General features: G+C 36.1%; 1 protein-coding gene across 3 annotated transcripts in view; it reads right to left on the bottom strand.

The window, feature by feature from the left end:
- Positions 1–6,375: 6,375 nt before the first annotated feature.
- The window catches only part of ZDHHC17 (zDHHC palmitoyltransferase 17), a 111,801-nt gene continuing 93,741 nt past the window's right edge, over positions 6,376–24,435 (bottom strand). For 2 of the 3 annotated variants that reach the window (XM_027769704.1, XM_027769706.1), the window contains exons 6-12: positions 17,902–18,026; positions 17,033–17,095; positions 14,295–14,388; positions 13,090–13,173; positions 11,729–11,886; positions 10,773–10,867; positions 6,376–9,417 (exon numbers count right to left, since the gene is read on the bottom strand). In XM_027769704.1, coding sequence (XP_027625505.1) covers positions 9,279–9,417; positions 10,773–10,867; positions 11,729–11,886; positions 13,090–13,173; positions 14,295–14,388; positions 17,033–17,095; positions 17,902–18,026 — 758 coding nt within the window. In that variant the 3' untranslated portion in view covers positions 6,376–9,278. The remainder of the gene's footprint in view (positions 9,418–10,772; positions 10,868–11,728; positions 11,887–13,089; positions 13,174–14,294; positions 14,389–17,032; positions 17,096–17,901; positions 18,027–24,435) is intronic. The other variant, XM_006142853.3, reaches the window with a different exon arrangement.

Genomic DNA, 24,435 nt, shown 5'->3' with positions numbered 1-24,435 from the left:
CGTTCACTGTCTTTCAGTTAATCTTTTAGAGAATGTGCTAAGGTTCTATGATTTCAGTTAGTGGAAAATCATTTGGGCCCCTATCTGCATTCGACTTGTTAAAGAGAACCAACTCCACTTATGCAGTTGACTCCAGATTAATCGCAGCACCAGTGTTGAACTGGCTCTCTTTTAAGCTGGCAAGTATGCCTCCAGAGGGTGGGGTTACTGTACTAGGCAAAGGCAGCACCATCTCAGCCCCTCGGACCTGGCGTTCAGCAATGCAGAATCCCCATCCTTGCTGTCCCACCATGTCGCCTGGTGGCTACTTCTTTGAAGCAGTTTCCCAAAGCAGGGTTGATAGACAACCTGCATTAGAATCACCTGGGAGTACTCAATGGCTGAATCCTAGGCCTCACTGCAGCTCTACCGAGCACAATCTGTGGGACTGGGTGTGCCTTAGGAGCCCTTTTGACAAGTTCTCAGAAAAGCACAATAAACCAGCCTTGGTACCTTGGAAAAAGCCCTTCTTTTGAACTATGTAGACCTAAAAATCTACATGGGATCAGCAGTTGGCATAATGGCTACGTCCTTTGACTCCCATGTAGTCGACCGTGGTTCGAGTCCTGGACCCAGTGGCTTAAGCTCACGCCAGGCGTGTGTACGTGTGTGCCCAAGATCCCGAGAGAAGAATGGAGGGGAAAAGGGCTGCAGCGTGGCCATCCCCCTGGGTGGGGGGGTGACTTCTTGTGTTCTGTCTGTCTCTTTCGGGTGAGCGTAAGCGCCCTGTAGTAAAAACCTCTCCCCCCCCCAAAAAAAATCTACAGACTAGAATCTGAGGCTTAGAGTGATTTTTTAAGTTCTTTAATCTGATAGATGCTGATTTACTTAATCCTGGATGGGTACTTTTTTCACATTTTCAATGCAACATAAGGAGCAAAGGTTACACTGAGCACATTCAGCTGGCTCAGAAAGGAGTATTAGACTATATAAGAGATGTTTTCATTATTCTCTTATATCTTTCAGTTCTTCATAGGAAACTCAACCCATCCTCACCTCCCACCCTCCCAGAGATAGAGTGAAATCTGTCTTCACAGTAGTAACCCCCTTATCCAGGGAAACACATCTCAGGACTCCTCAGTGGCTGTCTGAAACCACGAATAGTACTGAATCCTATATATACTATGTTTTTCCCTGTACATGCCTATAATATCCTGTTTATAAATTAGGCACAGTAAGAGATTAACAACAACTAATAAAATAGAACAATTATACTAAAAGTTACGTGAATGTAGTCTCTCAAAATTTAATTATACTGTACTCACCTGTTTTTGGACCGTGGTTGACTGTGTTTAACAAACTGCAGAAAGTGAAACCACAGAAGGGTGGATTGTTGTCATGTGGAGTAGTAAAACTGAGCCAGCCTGATGTGTGAATACATCTTACTGAAACATACTGTTTTGAAAAAGCTGAAGAGGGCATGGTACGACACAGAACCAAAAAGCACTAACTCAAAGCAGGAAGTTAAGAGTGTACTGGGTTATTACATCCCAGCTTTCAGTAACTTCAGGTGTTTCGTAACACATGCCAGTTCCACTATGGGAAGGGAGGGCCTCTTTTTTTTCTTTTTCCCTTTAAAGAATTATTTAATTTTACTTATTTTTAAATTTCCTCATGTGACAGAGAAGGAAAACAAGAAAGCAAGCCACCAGGTCCAAGACGCAAACCTCTGTCTTCCATGCTGAGTTCACCACCTGCTGGCCCTGGAGGACCTTTTTTTATTTTTTTAAAAAGAGGCTTTTGCTATAGGGTGCGTGCACTCGCCATAGAGAGAGACAGACAGAGACAGAGAGCGAGAAATCACCCCCCATCAGGAATGGACATGCCACAGTCCCTTCTCTTCCATTCTCTTCTCAGGATCCTGGGCACGCACAAACACGCGCCTGGCGTGAGTTTAAGCCACCGGATCCGGGACTTGAACCTTAGTTGAACCACAGGGAGTCCAGTGACATAGCCATTATGCTAACTGCTGGTCCCCCTGGAGGATCTTTTAATTAAGCATTAAGCGGGCTGGGGAGTAGTTCACTGGGAATAAAAGGCTGAAATGAATTGTAGTAATTGTGGAATAATTTTTATTTTATGTGTGATAGTTTTGGAATAGGTCTATAAATTCTTTGACATTCTCATCACATGATAGTTCATTTCCCTATCTTTGCAACCTTAAAGGTGCATTTTTAACTAAGAGAATATGATGGACAAGTCCAGGTTAGCAAAGACAGTAAGAGCTATTGGACTCATTTTTCTGAGGATGCTTACACTTGGAGTCCAGCCATGTCTGAGAAAACCCTGACTACACAACCATCTGCCATGCGAGCGAGCGAGCCAGCCTTCACATTATTCCAGTCCCATCATTGAACCATCCCAGCTGATACCAAGTAGTGCAAGATGAGCTATTCTTGTTGAACCCTGACCAAACCGCAAATCAAGGAGCAAAAATGTTTTAAACCACTAAGTTTAGGGGTGCGTTTTGGGGCAGCAATAGATAACTAGAATGCTAACTATAATAAACTCCTCCATGCACATATTTCTCACACCCGCCATGTTTCCTAAACTCTTGTTAGTCGGTGAATAATACTCTAAATGAAATTGCCAGGTCCCTGGGAATTTGAAATTTCTGTCTAGTAAAATGAAACAATTAAGATAGATATTCATGTTAATTAAAACCATTCTTGATTAAAATGGAGAGCCATGGCAAAAATAGCTCCAAAACTATGAAATTAATTTGTAGTGGCCCTGGAAGCAAAGAAGTGAAATCTGGCTTTGGGCCAGGCTCTCCTGAGAGGATGTTTGGTCATTTGGATATAAATCTGTAGGGTAGCCCCTGAGTAATATTAAAGTGCTACATGTTTTAACTTCAGAAACTATCCATTTGACATACTTTTAGCCTCTTATATGGGCTTGGAATATTTTTGGAGGACTACTGGCAACTCTAGTTTCAAAAAAGCTCTCGCTCACTTAAGTTTAGGGATGTATCTATAGATCTAGATATGCAAATACCTAGAGACATAGTATCTGTACATTAATGTCTAATACATCTAGACATACAAATATTGCTAGATCCACATATATCTAGATAAATACATTAGGTCGTAGGGAAACTCACAATGTATTTTTCTGTTTCCTGTGCAGAAATGCTTCATGATTTTCCCGGCAACCCTATAAATACAGATGCAGATCTCGATCCTGTAGGTTAACAGACCACACTAGTAGTTGAAGTGTTTTAACTTGAAAAGAGTCTTATACTGAATTTGTCCATGAAACCAGTATCTTCAGAAATATTAGTTTGAGCCTGTGGTTCTCAAACTGCTTGATCTCAGGACCACCTCACATTCCTAAATTATTTTTTTCTAAGAATGATTTAATTTAATTTTTTTAAATTATTATTATTTTTTATTTGACCAGAGATACAGATACAGAGAGAAGGAAAGTGAGAAAGCAAGCCACCAAGTTCAGGACTCAAAATGTGGGAGTCCAGCATCTTCACCACCACACCACCTGCCGGTCCCAACATTCCTAAATTATTGCGGACTCCAAAATGTTTTAGTTTATAAAACAGTTGTAGCTATCAATATTTTCCACATTGGAAATTAAAGTTTTTAAAAACGCAAAAACTGCCACTTAAAACCAAGATGAAATAACAGGACTAGATTTACCCTCTCACTGGAAATTTAAATAAGATAAATTGTATGAAAAACTTTTCAGGACATTAGGCAACTAAGACAGTTACAGAAAAAGTTACATTAGTCTTAATGATTACCAAACAGCTCTCTTAGTTTGGGGGCCATAGTACAAGTAGGGAGAACACAGGTGGGGGGGCTAGAAGTCATCCAGAGTTGAGAAGACAGTTGAGAGTCCAGGGGACCAAAATAGCTGGAGTTTCTAAGACTAGACGCAGAGAGAACTCTAGGACCACACGGAGCATGCCCAACACTCCCCTTGCAGCACTTTGGCTTAGCTCTGGTAGAATACGTAGTAGCTGACTACCCAAGGCCAGGGAAAGTACCACCCAAAAGGCTCAGAGGGACAGTGGCTAGTGTTCAAACGAGTGAGGAGAGTGCCTGCTCCCACCAGTGAGGCTGAAAAACACGACCCTGGGGCTTTGGAGAGAATACACAAAATTCCTAAGTAATAATGGGGAAGACTGAGCACTTCTCTGGTCCTATCAATTCTGAAAAGCAAGAGTGTTACAAATCAAAATTTTAAGTTACTTAACTGCAACTCAGAACAAGAATTTTAAGAGGGATAAATATATATATCCAGTGCCCATTTCGCTATTTAACATCCAATCAGAAGTTACCAGGCATTGAGTCCAGACAGCGTGGTGGTAATATGCAACACTATGAGGTAATCCCACATGGTACCGTTCCTTCCCAGGTCAAATTTGCACACCTCCCTGGGTACTCAAAACACACACTCACCTATGATCCAGGGCCGGCTGAAGGCTGAGAGTGAATCATGATGTCAAGATTCTTTTGGGGGGGCACTCTCTTACTCACGGAAGAAACAAAAAACACTAAACCAATGAAGAACTAGCACAGGGGTGAAATTAAGTAAGGATATTAGATCAGCTATTTTAACTATTGATACTACATATTGGGGTTGTTGGAGAAGTCATGATGCATTTTTGCATAGAAAAGCAAAGAAAAATGTCATGACTTTTCCAATGACCCAATATTTTCAGAAAGTTAGATATGGGAGACACAAAAAGGTCCACGTCAAACACTGTAGGTGAAAACTATAATAAAGTATGAGATGAAAATACAATGGTTATCATACCAGGCATTGCAGAAAATAACATTAGGGAACTTACGGAACTGTCACAAAAGTCATGATGCATTTTTGCATAGAAAAATATGTCATGACTTTTCCGATGTCCCAATAAAAGATAAACTATTCAAAAAAAAGTTCTGAAGATGAGTTAAGGGGCTGCCTGCCTTTTCATGGTGCAGAGATTATGTACTGCTCATGAGAAATAAGCCACGTGCTGAGCTGGTGGACCTGAAATGCTGGGCACATGTATGAGTGCCCACTGTCCAAAAGGTTGGTGGCCTGGAGGGGATCATGACATGACCAGATGCAGTGGAGTGTTCCTCACATGTATTCCATCATGAATAAAAGAAAAAAGAAATTAATTAGTGAGCTTTGGGACAATCCCAGGTGCCCAATATATGTGTAACTGGAGTTTCCTAAAAGGGGAGAGGAAAAATACCTGAAGAAATAGTGACTGAAAAATTTTCAAGTTTCATGAAAATTTGTAAACCAAGAAGCAGCAAGTCTTTTTGAGTACTAAATATAAATATTTGCCAATCCTAGCACATATCTGATGACAGAGTCTAGTAAAATTTATCTGAATAAAACATCTGACTGAAAGGCAAGAGAGTTTTCCAAGGGCCACACCTGGTGTTCTTAAGTTTGTGACTTAGCTGACCTAGAGCAAGGACATTCAGAATGTTCCACTTGGAATCACGGTTTTCTACTTTTTTTTTTTAAAGAATTTTTAATTTTTAATTTTTATTTATACATTTACTTATTTTATTTTGACCAGAGAGAGACAGAGAGAGAGAAAGTGAGAAAGCAAGCTACCAGGACCAGGATTTGAACCAGGACCAGCCATGTGGGAATGTCCAGCACCTTAACCACCATGCCACCTGCTGGCTCCCCCAGTTTTCTACTTTGAAAGTCACATAAATATATTTAATAGAATAATCTTAAAGCAAGCATTTTATGAAACTGGAAGTTTTCTTTCCGACAAGAGACTGAGATTTCTTGTCCTGGTATGTACCACTTGCTCCCATTACCTCCATACACTCCTGGGACCAGACATCCACATCACAGATAGAATCCACCCATTAGCAAGGACTGGGGGACACACAAGCAGAGCCCGACAAGAGGGAAAGTACTTAGCTGGAAGGAAAACTAATCACTTGCTTTATTCTATACAGTTGTTCAAAATACTGTTGCATGGATGGCTCTGGAAGGTGACTCAGTATCATAAAATAATTATGAATTGAATCCAATCTGAAAATATTCCTGTTTAATACCATTAGGTTCTCAAATCCTGAAAAACCATGAGAACAGGAAAGGGTTCCTTCATAATTTTTGCTTTTTAAGTTCCCAAATAAAGAAGCTTTCTTTGCCATGCATAATTTCTTAAGTAACTGAGATCATTATTTGGTAGACTTCATTTTTGAATGTTTTACTGTAGTATCTTTAAGATATATATTTTTGAAACCTGGAGATTCAGTTACCAAGGATCCTAATTATCCTAATTAACTGCATGGAATCCAAAATTCTTAAAAAAAAAAGTATTGTCTTTATTTTTAAAACAGTATTATTTACACACGCATACACAAAGAAATAGAAATACTACCACCACCTTTTACTTTTGGAAATTCCTAGTCTTATTCCACTTAACTCCTAGTCAACCAGGATATAAAAATACAAGATAATCATCTTTTATGTACCATTATCATGGCTTCATCAATTTCTTAAAGTAAAATGTGTGAAATCATAAACAAGCACACACTTAAGAGTCAATATTTATTCTGATTAATATTTTACAAAATTTTGACATTTAATTTATGTAAGGAGAGCTAATTTATTAAACACTTTACAGGTTTTTCTTTCCATAGAATAACACGGTAAGTAGCAAAATAATACTTGGCACAGTTATAAATAAAATATAAAATAAAAATATCCATAGCTTAAGTATACTGATGCTGTTTTACACCTATTAATATTTCAAATAAATTCCTGGAAACAACAAAAATGAATGAACAAAAGTCCAAAGAAATAATTCATGTTCAGAGCTGAGAATTAAATTCCTATTTGCCAAAAGTTTCCAATTAGGCTGATACAATCTATTCCCAAAAGGTTCACCTTCACATACAACTTTAGAGCTGGGTTAAACTGGTTTCACACACAGGCCCTACAAAGTAATTTGACAGTAACTGTGGCATAGTTGGCTCCCGACTATCTGTTACAGTTACAATGTCACTGGTACTATGGGATAGTACTAAAGTATTCACATTGCTAGTAGTTTCCATGTAATTATGTCTGGAGGGGTTTTTTGTCTGTTAAACTGAAAGACATGTCCTTTGTAATGAAAGGAACATTGTACCACAAAGAAAAGAACATGGTAACAACATTCTCATCCAAGCTCTCAGAAAATCACTTTAAGTCTTAAACGACTGATAAAAATGTTATTTGATAAAAACTGTAACTGAGTCTTTATGTTGAAGTGGCTTGAAATACAAACTTTTAAAACAAATTCTAGCATTTTATAAATAACTTTGAATTTAAAAATTACCTAAAATTTCCCCCAATTAGTAGTCAAAACTAGCAGAGACATTTGTAAAGTTAACCAGTTTTTACATTCTATGACAAAATGGCACAATAATATTGCCACCCTACACCCATCTCTTCCCTTTTCAAAAAATAAAGTACATATGTCAACTTTCTAATATTAAAACACATACACTAAGGGTCATCTTTTTTTGATGGGTGACTTATGGTCAAAGAAACTACTATAAAAAATGATACTTGGAAATACTGAACATCAACTATATACATTTTCACTGCTCCTCTTACTAAGGCAAGGGGCGAGTATACCACTAGATTGCTTTAATACCTGTAATCTCCATTTTACAGGGAAAACTAATTTTACCAAGCATCGGGCATGCAGTGAACTTGCAGGGTATAATGCCTATTGACAGCAATATTGAACATCACTAGAAGCTCATTAGTTATCTCCCTTTTCTTTTTGGTTGGATAAAATGAAATGAGCAGCTTTAAAAATACTAACACGTATAGACACAAAGAGAAAACTATTTGATAAATTATTTATATACAGATACACATTCTTTACACTGGTCTAGGATCTGTCGTTAGTCTGACCACCCCTCCCCCCACCCCATTCCCTCTCACAGGTTTCCCACAGGTTACTCGAACCACAGTTTGCTACCACATTTAAGAGGACTAAACCGAGCCTCACTCTGTAAACAATATTATGGAAACAGTGACTAGTAGTTCACCATGAGGGTATAGAAATGCTGCAACAAAAACTGATCAGTGCATCACATTTGACAGTAAGAAAATCTTGGTGAAATTTCAGACAGAATTAACAAATTTCAAAACATTAAATATTGGGAAAATTGAAATAATCTTAGGGATTAAAATCTACTTTCTGATAGGTCATTTTTTAAAAACCAGAATATACCATTAGCTTTTCTTTTATTCGCATGTGCTATGTACAGAGGTCATGCGCCATCTGTAGCTGAACTCCATTACTTTGTCTACAATGTATTTTGTAGCTCAGAATTTTAAAAGAAGGATATCCATTTATCTGTTACTGACAATTTTGTATTTACTTATTCTGCTTTTCTTGAAAATGCCACCTCTCAATTCTTTTACAAATTGAACTGTTTGCACATCAAATTAAGTTCTAATTTATGCTTCACTGGATAGTATCTGCTAGTATACATTCTATGCGGTGTATCATGCACTTAGTAGGGCTTTTAAATTTAAACAAAATAACATGACTTACTATACTCATGCAAATGCTTTATTATCAGACCATAAAACCCCAGAGCAAGGTTACTACAAATTATTTCACTGAACTAGAAATATACCAGCATTGCAATAGCTGATAGAAACAAAATAGTTAGCACATTTTTTTGTGAACATTATTTTCTTGTGCCTGTGAAGACACATTATAGTAGATCTCCTATTAAAACCACATGATTTTCATCACAATATTTACATGTACATTTTTAAATGTACATAATACTAGTCAATCAGTTTAAGACAATTCTGGAATTAGATGCAATATTCTTAGTAGACTGCATCATAACATTTAGCCATATACCATAAGTTTAGTTTTAGTTAAAATTGAACATTTCTGATCAGTATGCCATGTCTGTCAACAGAATAAGTTCACTCTCTTTTCAAGAAAAATATTATGAAAACAGAACCAAAAAGTTGCGTATGTTGTGAATTCCCACATTAAGCTCTATCAAACATCTTTTTATGATCTTCATTCTTCCCAGAAGTGGCAGTGTGTTCTGTCCATGTTTACTTTTGTTAATAAAGTGTTGGAAAAAAGACTGTGAAATTCACTTGTTAGCCCTACATATAGCATGCTATTGTTCAAAGAATGTGGATTCGAGTGTGAGAGAGACACGGACAGACACAATTTTCAGGCACCACTCAGCAATATGCTTCTTAGGATAAAGATGTTGCTACACAAGCTGGTACCCAGATCCTGATATTTGGTCATATTCTATTGTATACTGCCTGGTCCAGTCCACGATAACAGGACGAAAGAGGCCACAGCATCGAAACTCAAAGAAGTCTATAATATTCCTTACACATCCGTGGCTAAAAACAATCCCCCCCAAAAGAAAAAAGTCAGTCAATACAAATAATTTAATATATGAGTTCAATATAATTATGAGAAGTATTTTTTTTTCTCTAAACTTAAAAAGGTTACTTGCAAGAAAACCAATTTATGATTCTCCAAATACATGCATTCATTTTTCCCCATGGCTGTCCACACTGATTTTTTTACTTTTTTCTTTGGCCAATTTAAAGGGTTACACATGGTTATACTTTAAAGTTATTCAAATTTGTATTTATTTCACTCCTGTGTTACATGCAAATTTTGGTAAGAAGCTTTCATGATTAGTGACTCTATGACAAGGAAACAAAAGTACCTCAAACATTGAGAAAGTAAAAGATAAAATCATTATAAATAACATAAATTTGGCAGTGGACTGAACAATCTAAAAAATGATATGGATAAATTAAGGGAATTCCAGGATTTCATTTAATAACTTTGGAAAAGCCGTCAACTTACAAGCCTTATATAGTTATTGTTACCTATAGGAGAATTCTCAAAACTATTCAGTTGACTCTTTTTTTCTTTTCTTTTTTTTTTTTTGAGAGGTTTTCACTATAGGGTATGTGTGCTCGCCAGCCAGCCAGAGAGAGACATAGAGACAGGAAGCGAGAAATCACCCCCGAGGGGGGATGGTCACACCGTAATCCCTTCTCCTCCATTCTCCTCTAGGGATCTTGGGTATGCACATACACACCCCGGGAGTGATTTTTAAGCCACCGGGTCCGGGACGCGAACCGCGGTCGACTACGTGGGAGTCCAGCAACATAGCCATTACGCCAACTGCTGGTCCCTCGGTTGACTCTTTATATTTAAAGATTTGCTCACTTTCTAGAAGTATATAATTAAGAGTAGTGCAAAAGTTTATGGGTAGACAGTAGCTTCAGTAAAATTCTGTTTTAAATAGTTCATGTAATTAAGACATTACTGTTTCTAAGCAGCAGACTGAAAAATTAAATATACACATACACACACACACACACACACACACACACACATTTTGGGTAATCAAAAAAGTCATGACATATTTTTTCTCTTTTTCCATGCAAAAATGCATCATGACTTTTCTGACAACCCAATACATGAAAAACAAATTTATATATAGTTAATGTGATGCATTCTATGAAACTGTTAAGGTGAACTAACGATGATATGATATTGCTACTAATGATAATGATATTGCTAACTAAATGATAGTGCAGAAACTCAATAGGATTTAAAAGCTATTTTACAACAACATTGTAGTGTAGTCTATTCATTAAACAATTTTTTAGTTCAGTTAGTAAAGAAATCTGTATGGCTGGGGAAAACATTAAATTTATAAATACATACGTACTTGAACGGGCTTTCAATAGATGTTGTTGTGACTTTAAAGTGCTTATATCTTCTGGCATTCATTCTTTCATTTGTAGTGATACCTAAACATGATATCTAGGATGGAAAAGAAAGCAAATTATTACTCTTTCTTAATATTTAATGAAAAAAATCAGTTAATCCTCAAGAGGATTAGGGTGGAAAGAAAAATGATAGAATCTGTTTTTGGTTTTCCATCAGGACATCATTGAGCTAGTTTACACTTTATCATTTTAACTGTGAAAAGTAACCAGTTAATGTGAAAAACAGTTAAAACAGGTTACTGTACATTGTACACATAAACAGACACCATCTCTCCATCAGCCTCTTTTTCAATAAGCTTTTAAAAAAATCTTTATTTTTTTTAAAGACAATTGAATAATCACTGATATTCATGAATAATGAAGCAACACCATTAAAATGAACCCCAAATTAATGTCATCATAAGCTCACATATATTCTTTATTGAATCAGGAATAATATAAATTAAAAAACATAAATAAAAACCTTGTGCCTGAAGAACTGAAAGTCAAAATTCATACTAAGTTGGGGCTGGACAATGGTGCATAGCAAAATACAGTGTTCCACAAGGCTGAATCTAGTGGGAAGGCTCCAGGTTCTCATCTGAGGACCTTCCTGAGTATGCAGGGTAGAAACGATCCCATGATTTGGAGCTGGCTAAAGCTGGGGGTGGATCGTAGCATCAAGACCCTGCTGGAGGACCATCTGTGTCTCTCTCACTTGTGGAGAAAAAAAAACACTTTTAAAAAAAGTCCATAATAGAAGAGGAAGGAGAAAAGAGAATGGCAGAATGGAAAAGTAAATTGAAAAATAAGATTATTAGAAAGCAGGAGTGCCTGGAAAGATAATGCATTATTGCCTTTTAAGCAAGAAGGGCATTTTTAAAAGTTTTCAGTTAGCACACTAAAGAACACATACCTGGTACATCTGACACATGAGTAACACAGCCACCCACATGAAATGGAAAACACTGTTCAGAAACATCCAAAACATCCAAGGCGAACATGTGGCAATCTGAGTAATGTATGTCCAAAATCCATCCTTGGTATAAGTGGTCTCACAGTGGAGTCCCCAGTCTAAACCAGAACAGAAGAACCTGCATTTACTCAGCCATCATTTGAGCACTGCATCTATCCTGGCACCACTTAGAAAACACAATCCAACAGTTTAGATTTAATTGGTGCACTCAATAGCAAATGTTTTTCTACACTTAAATAACTCTATTATACAGGAGTGAAAAAACTAGCAAGATGGGAATGAAAAAGCAGCAGCCAATTAAAAGAATAATTAAGTTTTATTTGGTATTGTATATACACAATACTTAAAAGAACATTTTCTTTAAACAATGACAAAATGATACATGTAAAAGATTTTTTTGGAGGTGGGAGCATATGGCACAGAAGGACCACTTTGGTAAGGTGGGCTTTTGCTAAACATAAAATGTCTTGCTCTCAGAGAGCTACTGCCAGAAATAATTACCTGGCAGGTTATTGGCAGGTAAGTGTCCCCTCTCATGTATACTGGGCCAAAAATATGGTCAAGTTCTTTGACCAAATCTTTCTATTCATCTATTTTAGGAAGTAACCTCCTTTTGTTCATTAGGGCAATAACACTAATGTTTAATATCTGTGGAAATGGGAAGACTAGAAAATCATCCTTTTAAAATTTCTTTTTAAACCATGATTTAATACATCTTTGTGCTAAGTACCACGAAGCCCTAGAGAACAGTAACTAATATCTACTTTTAAACTCCTTCCACATTGTGTTCTCAATGTAATAAAAGCCCATCATTTCTTTTAAGATGCTAAACCAATATCAAATAAGTGACAACTTATTCTTAAAAAGATAATTTCTGGTACTTATTAATTTTCTCTAATAGGCAATTTTTCAAAATATTTCCAGTTCTGTACAAACTTAAAAGTATATTTTCCCAAATGTTTGGTAAGAAAGAGGAATTAATATATAAACTAGAGTAAAGCAAGCACGTGATGTGAAAAATGTGGTGTATTTCACCCAGAAGCTTTTCAAAGCCTATGAAACCAACGTATTTTTCAGAGGACACATGTATTAAAAGGCAGTTAACTGATAATTGTTTGATTACACTGTATGTTGAAAAAAGTTGCTTAATCTTTATCTTTTTCTTTTATGCTTTCTAAGGTGCACCAAGCCATACTTTTTAGTTAAAAGATTCTTGCTATCATGATTTGTAAATATAGGTTAAGTATCTTAAGAATGCAAACATTTATGCGTTAAGAAGGCAAAAAACTAATTGTACTCACAAGAAACACAACCATAAATCATCCAGCAGATCATAAAAAGCAAGAAGAATAGGTAGCCCATAAAGTATCTATGGTTGCCTGCACCTAAAGAACAACACAGAAGCAATTCTTTTCAGCTAAGAAAAAACAACTGGTAATACACCTTTGAGAAGTGTGCCAAGAAAGGTGTGATACGACTGAGACAATAATCACATACATTATTTTATACAATGGTTCTAAGAAAATAGATGTTTTAATAAAAATTTTAAAATAAGAATGCTTATAATTACACACAATGTGATGACGGCAATGATGTTCATTTTGAAGGCAAATGAGTTCCCAAAAAAAAGCAAATAAATCACAACTTTTAATTTTACTCTTCGCTTCATGAGATTTTAAACAATCTTTGTTTTTTTGAGAGATTTTTGCTATAGGATGCATGCACTCGCCAGAGAGAAAGAGAGACAGAAAGCAAGAAGTCACCTCCCAGGGGTTGGGGGGATGGCCACCCCACAATCCCTTCTCCTCTTGGGGATTTTAGGCACACACATGTGCACATATGCACAGTGTGGGCTTTAAGCCACCAGGTCGAGAACTCGAACCATGTTCGACTACGTGGGAGTCCAGCGATGCAACTATTATGCCATCTGCTGGTCCCAATCTTATTTTATCTTTACATTTATAAACCTTATAATCCAACTTTTCACATCTTCTCCCCAATAGAGTTACATGATCTTTGTAATGTTTACCTCTGTAACCGCAGAAAACCTCCAAAGCCACCTCTCAGACCACTTAGGTGAAATCCACAAACTACACAATACTTGAACACTGAAGTGTTTACAATTCTGACCCATCATTCCTCTGTGTCTCTTTACAGACGTATGTTTCAAATATTAGTGCCTTATTTTCTCTAGGTTTACTAACATACATACGTATACATTTGCCTCCTTATCAATTTCATTGTCAGCCAATGGAAAAAGTAGGAAAGAGAATTGGTAGGCACCAGAGAATTGGTAAAGAAATGATATCCATTTTTTTTCTAGACACGGATTTTAAAACATCTTTTTCTCTCTCAACTAAGTTACTGTTTTGTCAACTAGCAGATAATTAGAGAATAGCAACTAGAGTAATAAATTTTCTACAATCTACTATAATACTGTACTTCATTAGTTACCTATAGTAATGAAAATTAATAATATCTTTAGAAAATTACTACTATAACTTACCTACACAGTTACCCACCCATGGGCAATGATGATCAAATTTTGCTATACAGCGGTTGCACACACCACAATGTTTGGACCTCACTGGTTTCCGTATCTGTTAATGGGCATGTTAAAGGATTATGAAAGGCATTACACTTAACAAAGAAAAGCCGAGTATCTCTGTTCTCAAAATACAGCGATAAAAATAAAAAACAACTATATTTTTGAACAAGATTATACCAAGGTTTCTAAATGAATAAACCAAACAAGAAAAATCACTATTTTGTTTAATGAAATTTCAACAGCAACAAAGACTAAAAGGATAAGGCTACTCCAGAATTAGAACATCTTAAGAATGGAATACAATCATTAGTCTACAAAAGTAACAACTAGTAACTAAAGAGCAACTTTATGTTGTGATCAATGATTACTATATTTAATTCGCATCTCTCAAATTTTGGAATAATAAAAACATCACTCCCCAGGCTTCTAAGTCAAGACTCATTAGAAATAATGGTCACAATACTGGTTATTCTTTTAAAAAATTAAATTATTCCTTAATAAAAGCCAGGTCTGGTTAGAAGTAAATAAAAGCAGCTTTTAAAATTCAAAATAATTAATAAATTTTAAAAATATTTGCCAAATTAACAAATCTAGCAAAAAACAGTAAGTGTGTACATCTATTTCTCACTAAGTGCTTTCTTTTCTTTTTCTTTCTTTTTTTTTTTTTTTTTTTTTGAGAGGTTTTTGCCATAGGGCGTGTGCACTTGGCAGACAGACAGAAAAAGACAGAGAGACAGAAAGCGAGAAATCACCCCCTGGGGGATGGCCACGCCGCAATCCCTTTTCCTCCATTCTCCACTCGAGATCTTGGGCACGCACGCACAGGCCCCAGGTGTGAGTTTTAAGCCACTGGGTCCGGGACACGAACTACGGTCGACTACATGGGAGTCCAGCAACATAGCCATTACACTGACTGCTGGTCCTGCTAAGTGCTTTCTGAGCCTTGGATTAAGGCGTAGCATTTCCCTGCTACAATGCATGGCTGTATCTAAAAGTAGAACATGCTTAGGACGTTTTGATAGTCAGTATTTCTTACAACAATAAATAAATAAATAAAGATGAATGCTATCATTTAACTCTTGACAGGCAATGAAGAATTCATGTTTATAATATCTGTTTTAAAATGTTTTTCGAAATGCCTTTTACCCTATATTGATCTAAATCAGACAAGTGAATACAAGAACTAATGGTGATCTTCAAGGGCTGGTAGTCCCAATGCTGGATATGTAATAAGAGCTAGAGTTACTAACCATGCCAGGAACAAAATATCAGGTCATTGGAAAAATCATGATGCATTTTTGCATAGAAAAATATAGAAAAAATACATCATGCTTTCCGATGATCCAATAATTAATATCTAACCTTCATTGGTGTTTCAAAAAGAAAGCTCTACCACTCCTCAATAGCTTGCATAAGGTTATATACATTATTTTGAGGCACCAAGGAAACGCACAGATGGACCGTGCAGTTCTTAACATCTACTAAAATGATCCGTGGAACAAGAAAGAGATATATCGTTCTTCACCAAGGATGTGACTCTAAATCTATCTATGAGAAAGCAGTAGGATATATTAAATGGCTTCTATGCCCACTTCCAACTTTCAGCTATATTCTACTTTGGGCAGTACTAGTGAAAAATAAGCATAGTGGGCCAAACACGAAAATAGTGGTGATGCACCTGGACCCACATGGAAAAAGTCCTAGGCCTGTGTCCTTGGACTTCTCTGAGCACACATGACATGTACACATGTGACTGAGGCTGGGTTGAGATTGGGTGGATCCAAGTGAGGATCCTGCAGGGGGTGCCCCCCCTCCCCACATCTTTTTCATGGAAATACCTACATTTAGGAAAGTTTATAGTTATAAAAAAAAAAAAAAAAAAAAAAAACCCACGATAGTCTCAGTCATAGTGGCCCAGTCCAGTTTGTGATGCTGGATGAGAGGCTAATATGTTGAGACTCCATTGAGATGGTACCTGTCCTTGTCTGCCTGTCTGTCATGAAAGAAGTAGGCTTTAAAAAGTAGTAAGGTGCTGAAGTCCTTTGCTGGACCTACAGAACCAGCCAGGGCATTGGTGTGTGTATATATATATATAGAACCAGCCAGGGCATTGGTGTGTGTATGTATATATATATATAATCTCAACAAGATAAATGTAGGAGAAGGGATTAAGGCATAACCATGCCCCCTTTCTCCTTCTCTTTTTGTTTCTCCATATCTCTGATGAGAACCTGTGCCTTCTATACATTTTTTTAAAAAAAAGAAGAGAAAAAAAGGAAATATTAAATATATGAAAGAAAACATTTTTACCTATAATAATAAAATGTTAGTATTATTGTACCTTATTCCATGAATACTAGTTAATTTAATCAATATCTTAGGTACACTGTGACCTGATTGAAGATGACTAATTTTGAAATCAATGATAAAATAGTATTCAAAACTACATAAGCACTATAATATAGACTAAAAATCCCTCCAATTGAACTTGTATAGAGAGCACATGTCTTAAGCATAGTCAAGTTCTACCAACAGGGTAAACACACTGGGAAGGAGACATCCTTTAACCACCTCTTCTCTTTTATCATGGGCTAAATAGTACTCTGGAGGAGGAGGGAAAATATACTCTGCTCCTGTGCTATGCTACTATCAGGAGGATGAGGGGGTGGAGGAAAGAACAAAGAAGAAAATACTACCAAACAGGTACTGCAGAATATACTGAGGTCCAGACTTCCTGTTTCTGCAAGTTCAACTATCGTCTGTGAATTAAAAAATAATTATTTTATTCCAAGCTGAACAATGCTCGTGAACTCTCTTATCACTATGAATCAAACCAAATTAAAATTAAGCATGATGTTTATTTTCTACTCAAAATAAGACCAGATTTTTAAAAAAATCAGATATTTTGTTCATTTATTGATATTTTGTGACAGTCTAAATACTAAAGAACATTAGGATAGCAATCTTTAAGTACCCCCCGGGGGGGAGATTAGATTATAAGAATTTGCCATTTAGTCTACTGTAGACAGAAATACTTCATCAAGATTTGTTTTGTTTTTAGAATCCAAGTAAAATAGCTCTTAAAATAATCTAAAATGTCTCTCGTCCAATTCTCTACTTATGTGACACCTACAAATTATGAATTTGGTTTCCTAAATACCTGGATTATAGATAAGGAATGCCCTGGGTTGTACATAAAAATATTTTAATAATTGAAACCATATTATCTACACTACCAGCCAATTATTGCTCTTTTACAGTCATTTAATTAACATTTACTGCATACCATATTATTTGCTGGGGGTTTACAGAGATATCTAAGGTACTGAATTTGTTCCTCAAAACAATCACAGTAGCCTTGTAAGGGAGAAAAACCTAAAATTATAAAATATCACCGAAGTGTAAGGACAGGAGCCAAGGATAACCACCAAATAAAATAACCTTAATTTAGTTTTAAACTTTTTTATATTCTAAAAGGTATTTTCTTCCTTAATACTCTACTATCTGCTATATATACTAATAATTTGGCAGTTAAATAGAAGTGACTTGTACCGTCTTTTGCTACCTTTTTCTTTTGCTCTTCTGTAGCTTTAATAATCCCTGGGTCTGATTTCCAAGATTTTCCAAAATTGTAGAAAAGTGCAACACTATTGGCAAGGAATGGAAGATGGATAAATAAAAAGTTGAGATGTGCCTGAAGTTAAGGAATCCAAAGAAGCAATGATACATGAGTTCTTACAATCCGTAAAATTTTAACCACAAAAGAAACTACCTACCAATCAAAACAAGCAAGCTGTTTTTTAAAAATCAAAATAGCTTCATTTTCCCATTATGTTCATGACAAAATGTAAAAAGTAAATATGACTTAGTTTTAAACTTTAAATCATGTAAGCTTATCCGACACTTCAAAGTCAGTGAAAATATTAAAAATTCAGTGAATACATTATTTTTAAATGATCAATCTTTCTTTTAAGAGGGATTTCTCATGTTCAATGTTATCAACATATGCTGTATCTCTACGCATCCTAATCTTTACCTGTCTACCAAATACTTCAGATATCATGCCCATTTATTTAAAAGATTGCTTTAAATTAGAAAAGTCAAAAATAAAATTCTCCTTTGCTTTTTTTAATTCAAATTGACCTGTTTTTTAAAAAAAATGTCTAAACATACTTAAAATAGAAATAGTTTCTATGTTCACTTTTCTGTCTACTGAAAACAGAAAATGCAGTAGGCATTTATAAATACAAGTAAAAAAATTAAACTACTTTAAATAACATCATGAAAAATAAAGCAATGTTGCTAGAGCACACAAAACATCTTAGTCATGACTTGATGTAAATACGAGTATCAGGAAAGAAATCTGAAGGTTTTTATTTTTCTTTACATTATCACGTGTACACACTGCTCCTATTTCTCATGATGCACAGATAGAAAAAGAGCAGCTTCAGGTCAGTGGCCTGATAGTTAAGGCAGCTGAGTCCGATGTAGCCAAATGCAAGGTTCGAGTCCTGGACATGGCAGCTTAAAAAACATGCAGGACACATGTGCATATGTACCCAAAATCCCAAAAGGAAAGAGAAATGGAGAAGGGTTGTGGTGTGACCATTTCCCACAGTGGGGTGGGGGAGATGGTGGTGGAGGTGTTTTCTCTGTCCCCTTCTCTCTCAAAACATTTTTTTAAAAAAAAGAGTAGCTTCTTGAATGAAATTATCCTAATTTCTTTAGTAAATGTCAAAACATTATATAACCACTTATAACACAAGGAAAACAAGAAAAATAAAGATGTTATTAACACCTGCCATAATAAAAAAAAATTACTTCTCTTTTCCTATTTTCTCTAGTCTATTATTTTCCCCCAATTTTTATATTCCTTATTCCTGGGCAATCAACAAAGAGTAAGTCAAATTTTTAGCTGTTCCAACTCCAGCTTCTGAGAATAAAGCTGGGTTAGATGCTGTCCTGATGTTATTTAGCACCTCAAAACGGTGCTAACATGTAAACAGACAGGCCAGGTTCTGATATGCCAGGTTCTTACATTAAATTTGTAACAGGCCAGCTAGCAGCTCAATAAATGACTACATATTTAAAAGGGATATAAAGGAATTAAATAGCAGATGAACTTAGTATCTTTGCTTGCTGTTTAGGAAATAAAATCTAGACAGCTTCAAATGGTAGTTTAATTTTAGCCTTACTGATAAGTTAGACAAGCCAATTTTTAAGATATAACTGAAATAGGGCCAGAGGTAGCATGAAGGTTAAGGTGTTGGCTACATGGTTCAAGTCCTGGACCCGGTGGCTGGAAAATCACGCCAGGCACATGTGTTTGCATGCCCAAGATTTCAAGTAGAGACTGGAGGAGAACAGACTGCAGAATGACCATCCCCCTGGTGGTTGATTTCTCACTACCCCCCCTCACCCCTCTCTCTGACAAGCATACATGCCTGCACTACAGCTGAAATAGGCACTTTCTACAAATGGCACAATTGTTTTAGTACTAATGTGATTAGAGAAGAAAGAAAGCACTAAAAAAGTATAAACAACAATAATTCTAATCTCCTACCCAGAGATAACTTATTTCTGGTATTCTGTATTTTCTATCATAACTGAGACCACACTATGTGCCATTTAGGCTGCCTAAGAGCACCATGAAAATCCTGCTGCTGTGTTCTCCTTACAGTTAATAAAGACCGTAAGGCAGAGGCTAAACATTCCAAGATCACAGTGAGTTAGAGGTGGTGCAAGCATCAATACCCAAGCTGACTACCTATGGTATTGTGCCACTCCAAAGCGCTCAAGAGAATGTCCTTGGGAAATTCTCAACAGAATTTCCCATACATTTCATGGGAAAAATCTCTTTGGATCTGAACACGTTAAAGCATTAATATATACTTTCATATGGCCAAATTATTTTCCAGAAGGATATATCAATTTATAATGCCCATTAGCAACACATGATTGATGAGTACATTTGCATAAGCACTTGGTAAAGAAAATTTTTTGCCAATTTGAGATGCAAAAGAAGCATTCTTTTATTTCTTTAATTTATATTATGCTTTTATGTTTAAACAGTACTCCAATTAAAAACAGAACAAATGCATGGTACAGGCAGTGGGGCACCACTTCACAGTGGTGCGGCCATGTGGGAGGCCTGAGTCTGGAGACGGGATTGACTGAACACACTGGGACACCTGTTATCCTGGCAGGCAAGAGGCTGTGGAGAGGGAATCACGGCATGATAGGCTCTGTCCAGAGTGACATCTCTCTTTCTCTTATGAAAGAAATAAAATAGACATGGAGGAAAAAGAGAACTGTTTTCATTTACATGTTAACGAAATTTTAATATACATGGATGTTATTTTGATGTCTGCTATGAACTGCACCTCTAACTTGATTTTTTTAGATAACTAGACTTTTGAACTAGTAGAATAAAACTTATACTCTAAATTTCTTTACTATCCAACAAAATGAATAAAAAGTAGTAAATCAAACAAGCCAGCTGCCTCCCCAAATATAAGCAATTGCTTCAAAAAGGGACAAACCATAAAGCTCAAAATTGAACACAAAGGAAAAAACATGGTACTGGTGAGGTGAGCTGCCGGGAATAGCTTTTTTAAAAATAATTTTTTAAATTTTATACTTATTCACTGTTTATCATTACAGCATACAAAGTGAATTTTCCCATTAAGCCTTTAATTTTGCTTCCACCTGCACATGGTATGAAAAATGTAGATGAGAAGACAAAGTCAGAATTCTTTTTTTTTTAAGAGGTTTTGCTGTAGAGTGTGTGCACTCACTGGAAAGAGAGAGACACAGTGAGAGGGAAAGTAAAAAACGTCACTCCCCAGAGGGGATGGCCACACTGCAATCCCTTCTCTATTCTCCTCCTGGGGCCTGCACACACATGCACCTGGAATGACTTTCAAGCCACTGGGTGCAGTACTCAAACCGTGGTCAGCCACATGAGAGTCTAGCACCTTAACCACTACGCCACCTGCTGGCCCCTATAATTATTTTTAAAATTTACTACAGGGCACCCATGCTCACCAGAGAAACAGAAAGGCTATTGTAGGCATAATGTGATATATCGTTTTATAATAAACTTTTTTTTTCTGGTAAAAGTGTACTCTAACAATAAAAAGTAAACATGTAATCTAGTAATATAGTTTTTATCAAATTTGTTTATTTATTTCTTTAGAAAGGTTTTTGCTATAGGGCATGTGTACTCACCAGAGAGAGAGAAACAGAAAGAGAGAAATCACCCCTTAGGGGGGATTGCCCACGCCGCAATCCCTTCTCCTTCATTCTCCTCTCGGGATCCTGGGCATGCACGCAGGCACACACGCAGACATGCCCAACATGAGTTTAAGCCACCGGGTCCACGACTCAAACCGCGGTCAACTACATGGGAGTCCAGCAACGTAGCCATTATGCCGTCTGCTGGTCCCTCAAATTTATTTTTAACAAGTATTACATATTATATATAACTGAATATAATATCCTTTTATAAACTGGCAGCTCAGTAGGTTTATGTAAACCAGCATCACCACAAACAAGGGACTAATGTGTTGTGCTATGACAGCTACAATGTCACAAAGAGGTAGGAATTTTTCAGCTCTATTATAATCTTAAGGGACCACTGTCCTATATACAGTCTACTGTTTACCAAAATGTCATTATGTAGAGTATTACTATACCAATTAAGAGATCAAAGGGCATTTTCAAAGCTCTTTGTACCTGTTGCCAAAATGCTTTCCAGGAAGGTTTAAGAACTTAACACTATGTTAAGAGCATGAGAATACTTGAACACACACTGAATCCAGTCAACAAGCTGGTTCTACACCAAACTCTGAGAATGCTGACCTATGTGAATATGAGCAAGACACAGAACTTCTCTGAGTCTCAATCATTCCATCAGTTAAAAAATAGCATTAAGATTTAAATGTTAAGAGTGTGTGTGTGTGTGTGTCCTCTCTGAGGTGTAGTTTGTTTTGTTTTTCCATAGAGAGTGAGTACTCGCCAGAGAAAGAGAAAGAGAGAGAGACACACAGTGAGAAGAAAAGTGAGAAATTGTCTCCCAGAGGGGACGACCAGGCTGCAATCTCTTTTCTTCCATTCTCCTCCTGGGATTTTGGGCATGCACACACATGTGCCCGGTGTGATTTTTCAAGCCACTTGGTCTAGAACTCAAATCACGATTAGTCATGTGGGAGTCCAGTGCCTTAACCACTATACTGTCTACTGGCTCTGCATGTGTGTTTTAAATAAAGGAATTGTTCTGAGAACCAAGTAAAATACATCTGAAAAAAAACTATAAAGCAAAAGTACTAAATATTATGTTATATATATAGGGAGAGAATTACATATGAATAATAGAGTAAGAACTTAACTTATTAAACCAGTTTATATCAGTATGAAATACATTATCACCATAAAGCACTGACTAAGCAACCTATTAAGTTATACACCATTATGAGAAAAGTTAATAAAGTTCATTCAGTTGATCCTCACACCAACTTCCTAAAATTTATTTATGACCCCAAAATAAGTATTCACAGCACTTTTTCGGTTATTCAATGGCCATACAATGTGGGGGAAAATCAGAGTCACCCAATGTACATGCTCTCAGCGGAGGCTGCACGGAGCAGCACTGCCTCCTTGTTCAGCTCTCTCACTATGGACAAGTACACTTTCTGGCTGTATCTAGCAACACACTTCAGTGCCTGCTGTTGATTTTACTGTTTAAAAAGACCCTGAAGCACAGTGCTGAACTACTACCTATTGCTTCTAAGTGCAAGGTGGATATGATGTGCCTTACAGAAAAAAACGAAAACGTGTTAGATAAGCTTCAAAGAGGCAACAGTGTTCTTGGCCAAGAGTTCAAGATTTAACCTGTGTACCTATGGCTTTTTCCTGCCCAATACTTGGTGCCTTCATTATTACACATTCGGTGCCCCTTTTTTTGTTCTCATCTTACAAGTTTCTTAACCCTCCCCCTGGCCTTTGAAGTTTAATACTGGACAAAAGTAGCTCCAAAATAATTTAGGGCCTACAGATGGTCTTTTGTAACATAAGAAAGTATAAGGTTTTTCTTTGGAAAATCAGAATTTGAAAATATTTATAATTTAATTCCATACTCCACATATATCTTAAAACACATACACAAATATTAAAATAAACTACAACTGTATGACTAAAGTCTATTCAGATTTTAAAAGTCATGCATAAATGATAACATGTACTTAATTAATACTTTTACATGCCAGGTGTATCCTAAAGTGTCAATCTCCTCAAAAACTGTCTTTAAGACAGTATTACCAGCAGCCTTCTTTTATAGACAAGTAAATATAAACCTTGTTTACATAACTGTACTTTATATTTGAAAATTAAATTAACATGTGCCATTTTTCAATTAATTTTGAAAATAAAATTTATAGCAATCTAAAAAATAAATATGCCAATCTATTTTAAAAGCAGAATTATTTGAGTGGAGCAAGCTAAACAGGTATCATTGTGCTGGTCTGCCATTCAAAGTCTACCTCGTATATTCTCAACGCCTCAACTTTGGACATTTAAAATAGCTATTTTACATTATCTTCATATACAGGGTTTGGAAAATTCGAATTATACTATAGAGTACTATGTACCATTATGTTTTCATTATTTGGTAATTTACTAATTTTCCTGTTTCTCTTGAATTTTGCATAATATATAAAAATATAGCAAAAGTATACACTTATTTTGAAATATGAATATTTGTGCTTTTTTTTTCCTTGACCATGAATTTTCATCAACTTTTCATAAAATCTGACACCAAATTTAGGAAATACAAAGTTAGAAAATATGTGTGGAATACTAAATTAATTTCAGAGGTCAATGTTTTCTGTAAAGTTTAAAAGGTACTGAAAACAAGTAGATCTGTTTTACTCACACCGAATGTCCCAATAAGACAATTCTAGCACTTAATAAATCCTTGAACGTTTTTATGTAAAAATATAATACGAGGCCAGAATTAGCTAATGAAAACTGCAACTTGGAAGAATTTAAATAGATACTTACACTAACGAAGTATTTTAAAAGTACTATAGTTTCTAAAAGT

The sequence above is a fragment of the Tupaia chinensis genome, unplaced genomic scaffold (genome assembly GCF_000334495.1).
Source record: "Tupaia chinensis unplaced genomic scaffold, TupChi_1.0 Scaffold000085_1, whole genome shotgun sequence".
Taxonomy (NCBI): domain Eukaryota; kingdom Metazoa; phylum Chordata; class Mammalia; order Scandentia; family Tupaiidae; genus Tupaia; species Tupaia belangeri.
The sequence above is the reverse complement of the archived record's forward strand: the minus strand, read 5'-3'. Positions and strand labels throughout refer to the sequence as shown.